Here is a 13,920-nt window from a genome sequence, read left to right on the forward strand (position 1 = left end):
CTTTTCAGAAATATTCTTTCAGACATTTATATAAGCTTCTCTCTCCATTGTTTTCTAAATTTCACGAGTTTTGTTTTATAGATATGACTCCACTGCCTTCATAGAATACACTGCCATAGTTTGTACCTAGTGCTTCAACCAGTTCCCAGAGCCAATACATGAAACCATAAAATGGAAGACAGACATTCTCATTTTTTACAGGCTCATCCTTTTAAACAATGCATTCCCCACTTCCCATTCCCCACTGCTCCACATGACAGGAGGGCTCCACTTGACTCTTGGTATTTTCTGCCTAAGTAAGATTCTACGGAGAAAAGTCATCTTTTTCTTTTCTCCACTTGCAAAGAATATTATGTCCTATGCACAATATCAATGTCATTTTTAAATACCGTTCACATGCTCAGAGGTCTGTAATAAATAATTTTTAAATAATAAACTGTGTTATGTTTTATTTTTTCTAAGCAAATAGAAACAAAAAGTACACATGACTTCGTATAGCCATATCAGTAGTTTAATTAATTAATGACTCCTAGGTGCCTTGGAGGGATAAGGTAACAATGTGACAGGAGTATGAGAGGTTCCCCACACACATTCATGAGGATAACATGTCAATCTCAGCATAATAGAAAAAGAAAGTATTCTACTGGAACTAGGATAAATATTCCTTTTTGGTGTATTTTTGGATGTAAAGACTTCATATCATTTTAAAGTATGAGCTCTGAGTTCCACACTTCATTTTCAACATTTAATTAGGTGAAGTCAAAGAATGAATAAGTGGAAACATTCACACATTGTTTTCTAACATTTCCTGTAGTTTTCTAGAATGTTATAATTGTCTCTGATACATTTTCAAATTTCAGAGGAAACACCCGTTTCTACTTATTTTCAAGGTCAGCAGTAAGGTTATGTTTCTGAAATAACGTGTGGAGTGAAACTCAGAATAAGGGAAAATAAAATGGCGGATACCTCACTCCAGAGTATTAATTGTTCAAAACTCTGGGTTTCAGAGTCTCATCATTAAGCTTTATGCAGAAAGCTCTTGGTCTGAATTGTAGTCACAAGGGATCTTTGGCCAAAGTGGCAGGAAGGGGTTTTGCTGAATTCACACTCCAGCAAAGTTAACAGTCTTTCTAATATCAGCATGAACCAGTGAAAATAAGCATAAAACTAGCAAGAGAAATATATCCAGTAATCTCTCATCTATGAGGCTTTTTTGTTGCCAGGATGTTAGGATCTTTCATAGATTAGGCGTAAGACTGTCACTTGACATACTATCATCTGATTCAGTCGTTCTCCACTTTGGTATTTATACAAAAGAAATGAAAGCATATGTCCATGCAAACACTTGTACATGAACGTTTATACAGCTTCATTTGGAAATTTTTCCAAAGAAGACATATAGATGGCCAACAGGTACATGAAAAAGTCTCAACATCACAAACCATTAGGGAAATGCAAATCAAAACCACAATGAGTTATCACTCCATAGCAGTCAGAATGGCTAGTACCCAAAAGACAAGAAATAACAAGGGTTGGCGAGGAGAAAAAAGAACCATCATGCACTGTTTGTAGGAATGTAAATTGGTGTAGGCACTGTGGAAAGCAATATGGGTGTTCCTCAAAAAGTTAAAAATAGAAATACCATATAGTCCAGTAATCCCACTACTGGACCCAAAGAAAATGAAAACACTAACTCAAATAAACCCCTATGCTTATTGAAGCATTATTTACAATAGCCAAGATAAGGAAACAACCCAAGTGTCCATCAATAGATGAATAAAGAAGATATGACACACATATACACACGTTTGCACGCATGTGCACGTACACACACACTGGAATACTGCTGAGCCATAAAAAAAGAATGATGTCTTGTCAATTGCAACAACATAGATGGACCTTGCGGGTATAATGTTAAGTGAAAGAAGGCATTCACTTATATGTAAAATCTAAAAAGCAAAACCAATGAACAAACAAGCAAAAACAGACTCTTAAACACAGACAGCAAACTGGTAGTTGCCAAATGGGAGGTGGGTAGGGGAGTAGGTGAAACAGATAAAGGGACTTAAGAAGCAAAAGCTTCCAGTTATAAAATAAATAAGTCACAGAGATTAAAAGTACAACATAGGGAATATAGTCAATAATATTGTAATAATGCTGTATGGTTATAGATGACCACACTTATCGTGGTGAGCAATGAATAATGCATAGAATTTTCCAACCACTATATTATACACCTGAAACTAATATAACATTGTGTGCTAATTTTACTTAAAGAAATGCATCCTCTGATAAAAAAAAAAGTGGAAATCACAGGCAGGGACTTATGGTGGTCAAGGGTATCATCTGAGGAGAAAGACTAAGTATGTCCCCTAAGTTCAATTTAACCTTGAGCAAGATGCTCTGCTTTCCTATGCTTCAGTTCCCTCATTTATGAATTGAGGTTTATGATCATGCTGTCTTCCTTATATGGTAAAGATTAAATGAAATAAAATTAAACTCTTATTGAATGGCCATATCAAGCACTCGATCATCTAAATTGATACTATTATTATTTTCTTAGCCCGAGAAAAGGAAAGAATCATGGGAGCCTTTCATGTCTAATAGAGAATGAGGAAAAGTCTGCCCGTTCCAAACAGAGCAGCACAGGAGCCTCTCCCAAAGAAAGCATTAAGTGCTGGAAGGACCGCTGGAATTAATACATCTTATACCAAAGACCTGCATGTTACATGATAAGATAGTCGTTAAGATTTACTGAGAGACTTCCAAATATCATCATTTATGTCCTTCAAAAAATATAAATTAGTTGACAATGATTCCTTTATTTAATAAAACTCCCTTCTGATATAATACAGCCAGCATTACTTTCAAGTAGGGAGTTAGACCAATCCATAGGGCCAGGATGTCCAGGTGGAAGGTTTTTTGTAGGAGGATAGGGAGAGACAGGAGGAGAGTGTTTGGAGATGTGAATTGGGAGAGGTAGGGAAAAAGAATGGGGAAATCCAGAACATTGGGGCATTGGGGCAATTCAGAACATTGCATTAGCTTCTTTGACGAAGAATATAACATCTGTGGGTAACTTTGAGATTTCAAACTTGGACGTTTCTTATACCTAAGGAAGCATTAATTAGATCCATTGATAATAACCCAGTTTACAAAGAAATGGACAAGTAAGACTATTTAGTTCCTTTTTCAACTTCAAAGGTGAATTAAGTACATCCTTGAGATGTGTCTTAACTTGTGTTTCCAAAATGTAATACCGTACGATGATTTATAGACTGATGCTTGGCAAATAATTTCTTCACTTTGGTTTCTTTTATGTTAAATAAAGATGAAAGATACTCTACTTAATTATTATTTAAAAAAAAAAGAAGAAGAAAGCGGAAACTTCAAGTTATCTCAAGAGAAAGTTGATACAAAAAATATCCCACTAGGTTAGGAAATTGATGAACTAGAGAGGATAAAGCATAATATTTCACAATTTTCATTAGAAATAAGAGATGAAAAATCACTTTTGAGTAAAATGTAAGGACTAAGCACACGTGTGGCCCTCCTGCAGTTCTCACGTATGTTAAATGTGCAGCTATCAATGTATCATCAATTTTTCCCAGAGTTGTTTATGTTTATATAATAGGAGAATTTGGAGCAATGAGAAAAGAAAAATGGCTAAATTATATGCTAAAAATTCTGCAAATCCAATTTTAACTCTGTCACTCTGCTTTTTGTTAACAAAATCTTCTACCTTGGTGGCTTTCTTTAAGGAAAGCATTGGCATATACAGTTTCCAGTAATCCCTTCACAGTATCTTTCCTCACACAGGAAATACAAAAAAAAAAAAAAAATCTCTCCAGCCTTTTCCCATTTGAGTAAATGTATTTCCTAGCAATAGCTAGCCATCTGGTTTCTAAAAAATATAGGGGCACAATTTCTCCACTTTGAAAGCAAAATAACATTGTGAGGATTATAAAAATACTAGTTAACATTTATTGGGCACTTACCCTGTACCAGAACTTGTTTGAAACATTTTACACGCATTATCTTATCTAATCTTATAATAACTTTCCAAAATGGATAAGTCTATTCTCCCTGTTTTACAAATTAGGAAAGTGGAGTTTAAAGAGACCATGTCATGAAGGAATATAGAATTCTTTTCATTTGGGATACATTTATCTTTAGGTAACTGAATACTCGCTTCCAATTGGCTTAAGCAAAACGGTCATTTCCTTAACTCTGGAGGCTTAGCAGTAGGATGGGATTGAGTGTTGACTTAACCCACAGGCTTTGGATTTTCTTAGCTTCTTACTCTCCCTTACATTTGTTTAATTCTCAGAATTATATGAAGATGCCTGCATCAGGTCTGGGATTCACATCCATACAGGATAATATCTAGAAGAGAATTTTTTCAAGATGACTCCAGTTAAATTCCTCTTGAGTCTCAAGTGGCCCAAAGTAGATGAGATGATCTTTCTTGAACCAGATGGTGAGGGGGTTGGGATTCCCATGATGGACAGCTAAATTAAGGCTCACCCTGTTGGCTTCAAATTTCAATTTATAAAAATGGACAATTTTAGCAATGCTTCTCTTTAGTCCTATTCTGCCTAAGCTAAATTTCAAGGTCAAAATATCAGCGGGTTAAATTTCTGTTATATATCTGTATCTATAATTTTCGGCAATTTATATCAAGTTTTCATAAATTGTTATTCTTGTAAATTACTTGGTAATTGTCAGAATTGTTAAAAATTATTAGGACCACAAAAATTATTCATCACGCCATTTATTTAATAACTAAAGTTTGTATCTTTGTAGGGCTTATTTTTTCCATTTAAGACAACAATAATATTTTCAATTTTGTGTTAGTCCATTTTCCCTGGGTATGTGGATATAAATGGGAGTTACATTTATGAGACCCACCATGTTATTTTCTAGCTCTGGGGCCCAATTCCTAATAAAGTCCTATGGTTCTCCCTAAAAGTTCATCCAATTTGTTTTGGGAAGCTCCAAGTTGTGCCTGACTACTCACAGGTTTGAACAACTGTTCTTTCAAATGCCCGAGGTGCCAGCCATGTCTCTTCTCGCCTATTCTCTTCTCTAGCACTTTCTGCCAGAACCACCATGTCCACTGGGAATGGCATCTTCTGCCCCATTTTTCTGCAGAAGACCACTGTCACTTTTAATCTGGAACTTCACAACACCCAGAGCAGGTGGTGTCCTCACTGATGCAAGAGAAAGCAGTACTCTCCTTACTTATACCCTCTACTTTGTGCTGATGATATTGACTGTACCCCAGAGTGTTATACAATTCCAGATTAAAAACCACTACAAGAGGGCTTTCCTTCACATTAAGGTCAAACATAGCCGACGGGATGGGACAAGAAATCCAGGTCCTGGGGGCGCCTGGGTGGCTCAGTTGGTTAAGTGGCCGACTTCAGTTCAGGTCAGGATCTCACAGTTTGTGAGTTGGAGCCCTGGGTCAGGTGGGCTATGTGCTGACTGCTCTGAGCCTGGAGCCTGCTTCGGATTCTGTGTGTCCCTCTCTCTCTGACCCTTCCCCACTCACACTCTGTGTGTGTCTCTTTCTCAAAAATAAATAAACATTAAAAAAAAAATTAAAGAAACCCAGGTCCTGTGAAAGTCTTGCACTCTTCCCCAATTCTTTTCTTTCTAGGTTCCCAAATTCTCATGCAAATGTTCATACAAATAACTGCTAAAGGATCCCCTTGTAGTTGTCAGACCCTGCCCAGGCATTTCAGAATCTCTATCATGGACACAATATGGACTCAAGCCATAACCTTCTTAAGGCTGTTTCTTCCAACAAAAGACTTTTTACACTAAAATAACCTTCCAAGTTTGTATATCATATGCTGATAAAAATATTTTTGCTAGATATTATTCTAGAAAGTTGCAATGTCCTATTATTTCCACCATGATGTAATAAGAATTCTTTAGGTATAAGAAGAATTACTGAACCATTTCATTCAAGACTCAAAGGAATCTGTTATGAAATTAATAGAACTTGTTTGGATAACAGTAACCACATCAATCAAATGTGAATTGTGCCTACATAAAACCTTATCTTAGCACTGGCATGCTCCTAGAAACTTAAATGGAAGATAGACAGATAGACGGATGGATAGATAAATAGATTAATTAATTAATTAATTAATTAATTCTTACCATAGTGAGGCCACAACAAGGTAACAGAAAGGAGAAGGAATTGTGACAGACATATCTCAAATCCTTTTTTAGAAAATACCAAGATTTTCTTAGTATGTAAGTTATAGATTTTATTACCATAAAAAATTTTAATTAACTACATAAGTTACTCACTTATAGTTTTTTTTACTTTTAATCTTAGAGATTAACATCATTAGAATTTTGCTCAATAACTCTTTCATATTCGACTTCAGTAAACTATCACACCTTATTTTACCAATTATTCAAAAGCTGTGTATCAGAAATACAAATTGACTTTACTAAACAAGATCTACAAAAATTTTCAATTCCTGTTGAATAAATTTTAAATACATTTATGCTTAAATCTAAATAATACATCAGTATAGAATACAATGCATAAACTAATACTATACAAATCTATGCTTCTCCACATTGGTTTAATACTTTTATTGACCTGTGGACTAGGGCGGGGAACAAAAATCTCTTTGCAAACTGTTTTTGAAATCATATCTGTCACAATTAGGTCAGCTTAACTAATTATGGTAATGTAGTTAATAATAAAGCAGACCCACTTGATTAAACTGACCTCATTAACTTGTTTTTTGTCCAGATGGAACACTTGACCAGAACTTGTAGAGGCAATTTCTTCATAGACCTTATATCCAATATGGCCCCTGTCATCACAGTCTCCAGTGAGCACAAATACAACCTATAATTTTTTTAAAAAAAGAAGACAGTTTAAAGGGTTTTCATAAATCAATATGTATTTATTGACTAGCTATTATGTGTTAACATATTACTATTAAACTGGAATACATATATATTATATATACATCTTACATATATAATATACATATACATATACAGATACATACATATGTCTATAATACCATACATGTATAATTAATATACAATATATAATATATATATTCCACTCTATATGCATTTTGAAAAAGTGTTTGAAGTCCCTCTTACTTAAGAGGTGGAGCTTAATTTGTCATCTCCAAATCAAAGCGTGGACATGTGATTTGCTTTGGGCAGCAGCCCAAGGCAAAAGGGACATTCTATCAGTTCTGAGCCTACATGCAAGAGGCCTTGTATATTTCCCCTTGGTCTCTGGTGCTTCTGCCTTGGCCATAAAAAGAACATGCCTAAACAAGCCTACTGGTCTCAAAAAAAAAAAAAAGTGAGAAACCCGTGAGACAGAGCCAAGTCACCCCAAAGATCAGCCTAGATAAGTTAAACCCAAACTATCCCCAGACACACAAGTGAGCAAGCCTTGCCTATACCAATGGAGCCCTGCAAATATGTTTTAAGCCACTGAGAGTAGAACAGTTTGTTACACAGGAATAGCTAACTGATACAATGAGTAAGTCTGACTCAGACAAGATTCCACATAGGAGGTGATATTTGAGACACAGGCCTTCTTTGTAGGTCTATGCTCTTGTCAATTCTAGGGGTAAGATAGAAAGAAGAACTTTTGGGGTGCCTGGGTGGCTCAATTGGTTGAGTGTCCAACTTCCGCTCAGGTCATGATTTCACAGTCTGTGGGTTCGAGCCCTGCGTCAGGCTCTGTGCTGACGGCTCAGAGCCTGGAGCCTGCTTGGGATTCTGTGTCTCCCTCTCTCTCTGCCCCTCCCCCACTGGCTCTCTCTCTCTGTCTTTCAAAAGTAAATAAAAACATTAAAAAAAAAAGAAAGAACTTTCATTAATCCCCCATCATTTCCTCTCTATATTAAAAAACAAGGTATTAATATGCACAAATACTACATATCCACTTATGTTTAAATTAAATGGCACATGTATATTGGAGAACATATATACAGATCAATAGTTGTAATTATTGATTTTTGCCACACAAAGTATAGACAAAGAGGAGAGGCAACCTCTCACGTGCCATACAGGTATATACCTTGTTTTATTGTGCTTTGCTTTATTGTGCTTCACAGATACTGTGTTTTTTTTTTGTTTATTTGTTTTTTACAAATTGGAGGTTTGTGGCAACCCTGCATTGAGCAAATCTATCAGCACGACTTTTCCAATGGCATTTGCTCGCTTCATGTCTCTGTGTCACATTCTGGTAATTCTCACAGTATTTCAAACTTTTTCATTATTAGTATGTTTGCTATGGTGATTTGTGATCAGTGAGTATGACTTGCTCAGATGATGGTTAGCACTGTCCAGTAATGAAGCATTTTTAAAGTATATATATTGTTTTTCTAGACATGATAATATTTCACACTTAAGAGAGTAGACTACAATGTAAACAAAACTTTTATGTACACTGGGAAGCTAAAAAATTCATTTGACTTTATTGTGATATCTGCTTAATTGTGGTAGTCAGAACTGAACCCACAATATCTCCAAGGTATGCCTGAATTCCTTCCAGCTGTATTCAGATTGAAAATTTGGGGGCTGATTCCTACTCACTTGTGACTGTTTCTGTTGGATAAGCTGTAGCACTTCATGAGTGAGCCGATAATCCTTGGACCGTGCATCAGTGAAAACATAGATGAAAGACCCCGGAAGAGAAATTTCCAAGGCAATTTTTATAGCTCCAATACTCATTTCTGGACAATCACCACCACCCTGTTGAGGAGCAGAGAAAAAAAGTGCAATTATTTAACAACAAAAAAGAAAATATTTTAGTTACGATAAGTTGCTCTAGAAGCTCCAGAACTGAACAAGTTCTCTTCACATTTATTTTCTATCAGTTTGCCACTGTATTAATTACTTTAGTTGCCAGGAGATGGAAAAGATATAGAGTTATGTAGAGATAGAAAAAAAAACCTGTATTTATGGATAAATTAAAAACTCACCCAAAATACACAAAATAATAGAAATTGTTATATACTTTTTATCTAATTAAATGTTGACTCACTTTCTCATTCCCTTATATGACTATTTCATGACATGCCTCTTTTCTTATCCCTCATTTGATGACCTTGTTTCTACTGTACTGGGAAAAGATTAGCAATCAGAAGAGAACTTTCATGAACTCCCACCATGGTGTCTATGAACCTACCTGTAATAGCAGCCACCCACCTTGCCTTCACGGTGAAGGAATCATCTAGACATAGCTAAGGCTAACTACTCACGTGTGCCTAATCAAAGACATAGCTCCTGTGTGTCCCCTCTCTGGCTGTCCCTTCTCTCTACTCCACTGCCAAAAATCCCTCCTTTACTGGATCATTCCCACCAGCAAACAAACATACTGGTATATCTCCCATATACCGTATATATAACCATATATACCATATATATACATACACCATATATATATACCATATATAGAACTCCCACTTGAGTTTTTGCTCAGATGTTACCTTTCAGAGAAACCATCCATGTCCACCTTATATAAAATACACCCTTTGTCACCCTTTTCACTCTGCTTCATTTTTCCTACGAACACATGATCTCTGTTTTATTTTCTACTTGCATAGGCTCCATATATTTTCCTAAACAAAAATAGTCCTCATCCTAAGAAGAATTCTTGTCACATTTATTTCATTCAAAATTATAGGGGTTTATAGATAAAACTGTAAGTATGCTGTATTTACAGTTTTATATATTTTACATTTATGATTATTATTCTTATGTTCCATGTTATCAATGTTCTTCAAAATCACAGGTTTTGGGGGCACCTGGGTGGCTCAGTTGATTAAGCATCTAACTTTGGCTCAGATCATGATCTCGCAGTTTGTGAGATCGAGCCCTGCATCAGGCTCTGTGCTGAGAGCTCAGAGCCTGGAGTTTGCTTCAGATTCTGTGTCTCCCGCTCGTTCTGCCCCTCACCCACCCATGATCTGTTTCTCTCTCCCAAAATAGACATTAAAAAAAGTTTAAAAAATATCACAGGCTTAAATGATTGCATAATATTCCATTATGTCTACATCCCATAATTTAGTCAGCCATTTCTCTACTGTTGAACATTAATGCTCTTCCAAATTTTCCTCTACTATAAATTTGGAAATACAAATCTATTTTATTTTATGTATATATATAAAATGTCTGGTTACTTCCTTAGCATAGATGTCAATAACTACAGGGCCATGGGAATGGACTTTCAACCAATATGTTTTGAGCAACCAATAAACTGCTTAACACCCCACTAGGATTTAAACATAAAAAGATGAATAATGAGGTAAAGTATCTTGTTCTTAAGGAACTCGTAGTCTAGAAAGCATAAATAAAAAACAAGACAATTTAGGGTTATAGGGGGGTGCCTTATGGTTCTACAGTCCACCAGAATACAGTAAGTAAGAGTTCTTTCTTAAAAAGAAATTAATTACTTGATGAAAGTGATATGGTTTTTTCTTTAAACTCTGGAGATTCTACTTGATTCTCTTATTGGGGCTTTTCCCAGGCTCCAAACAGTCTTAGACTGTGATACAATATCCTGAGAACCATAGTTCTAATCAGGGTCAAAAGAGCCAGGCTTCGAACTATTTACACTGCAGCTTGGACAAACCAGAGAATCTTTTCTTGCTTAGAATCCCACTCAAAACTTACAGACTGTGAGTACCATTATATTAAATGAGTTGGAACAGAGCCCCAACTATTATAAAATGATTCTAAAATTAAAACACTCATCAAATATGTCATAATGGTAGGGGGTTGAAAGCTGCGATAACCTGATCTTAACTTCTGAGAAGAAATCGGCTATAGACTCCCAGAAATTTTACTCAGTTAATAGTCCTTTCTATTTTTGCAGGACTTATCAGCTGTGCATTATTACTTATGTGCATTTTCATGGCATTTAGTTTAGCAGATAATACTGTTCTCAAAAACTTGTACACTTGTATCTTCAGACTGTACTTATCTCCCAGATTCCAACTTTACATCTTCAACCACTTATTAAACATCTACTCCTGGATGTTCTATGGGTCTTCACATTTCCGTGTGTCTAAAGTAGAACTCATTGTATTTTCCCTAATTATGTCTTCCCTATTTTTGTTAATCAAACCACCTGCCTCCATATTCAGGTTCAAACCTGAGTCATCTGGACTCCTCCCTCTTCCTTCACCTAATCAGTAGTCAAACCATTTTCCTTCTACTTCCATCATGAATTTGTCCCCTCCCTTCCTCTTTACTTCCTACAATTCACTCTTCTTATCATTGATTTTGTTACTCATATAGCCTCCAATCTAATCTTCTGCTCTGCCTGCCACCAAACTTTATTTTGCCTGCAGTAAAGAGCTATCTTTATCATGTTCCAGCTTAAAATCCTTCACTACTTGGGGCGCCTGGATGGCTCACTCGGTTGAGTGACTTCAGCTCAGGTCATGATCTCACAGTTCGTGGGTTGGAGCTCCATGTCAGGCTCTGTGCTGACAACTCAGAGCCTGGAGCCTGCTTCGGATTCTGTGTCTCCCTCGCTCTCTGCCCCCCGCCACTAGTGCTCTCTCTCTCTCAAAAATAAGTGAACGTTAAAAAAAAAATCCTTCACTACTTGTGTTGGATCAAATTCTCTTTCTAGTTTCCTATCTCTCCTCCTGCCCCTCTTCATAAATTGCTTCCTTTAAGCTAGGACTACTTCCTGTTCTTTAAATATGCCTCTCGCTTCACACTGTAATGCCATCAGTGCTTTCATTCATCTTTCTGTTGTTCCATCTCCACTATTAACACTCCTCAAATACACTTCTTCACTCTCCAGATGTACTTTGATATGCTTTACATTTCAATGAGATAGCATATTTTCCTCTGCATAATAGGCTGGAGGATTATCATCTGCAATAAATGTCCTTAAATGAGCATTTGTTGCTAGGAAAGTGTGAAATAGCTTCTGGGGACATTAATAACTTTAATATATTGCATAGGAATAATTTTTACTTGAAGCCAACTTTGCAAATCCATAACTGCTGGATGGACTGCTCAAAAAACTAGACTCATACTGAATTTTCAAAAGCTTAAACAAAAACATTCCTCAACTGTGCTTGACATCATGCACCTGAGTGTGAATCACAATATAAAAATTACCCATTCCACAAGCATTTGTTGAATGGCCAAGTACACAGTACACTAGCTCCGTGGTAGTATAATTCTAAGGAAAGATTGTCTCTTGCTAATTAATATCACCTAATATCAAAGGATTAGAAGAAATCTTCTATGAACCAAAAGTCAGAACAGCTAAGAAATCTCCAGGATGCATACTAGGAATGACAGAAATGATAAATCTTGTCCAGTCAGTAAAGGACAATCTTTGAGCCACTTGACTTGTATTCAAATTTACTCTAAGAGAACCCAGGGATGCCTTAGTTCATCCTACAACATTACCCAGGAGTAGACTCTAGAGATCATTAGAATCCTTGGAAGTTACTCTAAATGAATTCATCTCATTGAGATCTCTCTAGTATGAGATTCATACTAAAACTTGAATGTAGCCCTAAAAAATCACATGTGTTGAGGTGGAACCTCTAAGCCTTTAATTATTGTTTTTTTTTACCCTATAAATTTGAGTAGAGGAGTTTAAAACCACATCTTAATAAAACCTATATGGTCAATAACATTTTCTGTTATTGGAACACCTTATTCTCCTGAAAAAAAAAAAAAAAAAGCCCCTCTGTGAAACACTGAACTTCATATATAGTAAGTTTAATATTGGTTAATACCCAAAGGAAAGAGTGTGATGAATTCACACAACTATAACTCCACAGAGAATTTCACAAATATAATTGCAAATGAAAGGCATTCCTTTTATTTCTTGACTCTTTTATATATATCACACTCTCAAAACAAAGAATTTGACTTTTATGGACAAACTAATATAAAGTCTCCAAGCAGCCAGAAATTTGAGGAATGTCAAGTCTAGCGGAAACATTTTGACCTACGTATATCAGAAACCCATACTAGATGTACTTGATATCCCTTAGGAGTGATCTGTGTAGCTTAGTGGTTTTCCTGCTGTGGAAATCAGTGTATTCTTTACAATAAAAATAATTATGCTGCCCTGAATTTCACGTTTGCAGACACAGATTATATTATAATCATATTGATTCCATACCGATTAGAAATTGTTCTCAAGAATAAAACTCTTCTCTTACCAAAATAGTACAATATCTTAAAATTATTATCTTTCTGTCTATACTAGATTAGTGGATAACTGAAAATTAAAAATAATTGTTAAATGATAATTTATATCTCAGTGAAACTATTTATCTATCTCATTATGGATGTAGGTTTTTAAAAGGAAAAATAAGTGTTTTTTTCCAAAAGAAGATTACATATAATTTATATTAAAAACTCCCTATCTGATACCTGAGTTTGATTTTCTAATCATTTTAAATCATAAATAATCACTAAAATTATGTAGAAAAGGAATATTTTAGATATGTGCTGTCCAGTACAATGACCACTAACAAGCCTTGGGAGCTATTGAGCATCTGAAATAATGGCTCATGAGGCTGAGGAATCAAATATTTTTTTCTAATTAATTAAAATTTAAATTAAAAAAGTACTAATTTTTCATATCGATGAAAAAATTGGATATACTGAGTTAAATAAATAGATTATAAAAATTAATTTAAACTGTTTTTAAAATTACACATGTGGCTCACATCCTATTTTTGTTGGACAGCACTGCTTTAGAATGATACTTGGTTTCGTTATGCAGGCTTCATTATAAGGTTGTTGCTTTGCACTAAAAGTCTTCCACGAACTTTGCTTTCTGTCAGAAGTTATTAAAAACAAAATTTAAGTAATTTTAATTTACTAAGGCTCAGGAATCAAGTGACAATCTACTCCAAA

The 13,920-nt window shown here is 35.4% G+C and overlaps 1 protein-coding gene across 2 annotated transcripts in view; it reads right to left on the reverse strand.

Annotated features, from left to right (window-relative positions):
- Positions 1-13,920, reverse strand: part of HMCN1 (hemicentin 1) — a 481,286-nt gene that overhangs the window by 348,524 nt on the left and 118,842 nt on the right. For both annotated transcript variants that reach the window (XM_058700608.1, XM_058700606.1), the window contains exons 3-4: positions 8,605-8,763; positions 6,761-6,883 (exon numbers count right to left, since the gene is read on the reverse strand). In XM_058700608.1, coding sequence (XP_058556591.1) covers positions 6,761-6,883; positions 8,605-8,763 — 282 coding nt within the window. The remainder of the gene's footprint in view (positions 1-6,760; positions 6,884-8,604; positions 8,764-13,920) is intronic.

Source organism: Neofelis nebulosa, chromosome 15 (genome assembly GCF_028018385.1).
Source record: "Neofelis nebulosa isolate mNeoNeb1 chromosome 15, mNeoNeb1.pri, whole genome shotgun sequence".
Lineage (NCBI taxonomy): Eukaryota > Metazoa > Chordata > Mammalia > Carnivora > Felidae > Neofelis > Neofelis nebulosa.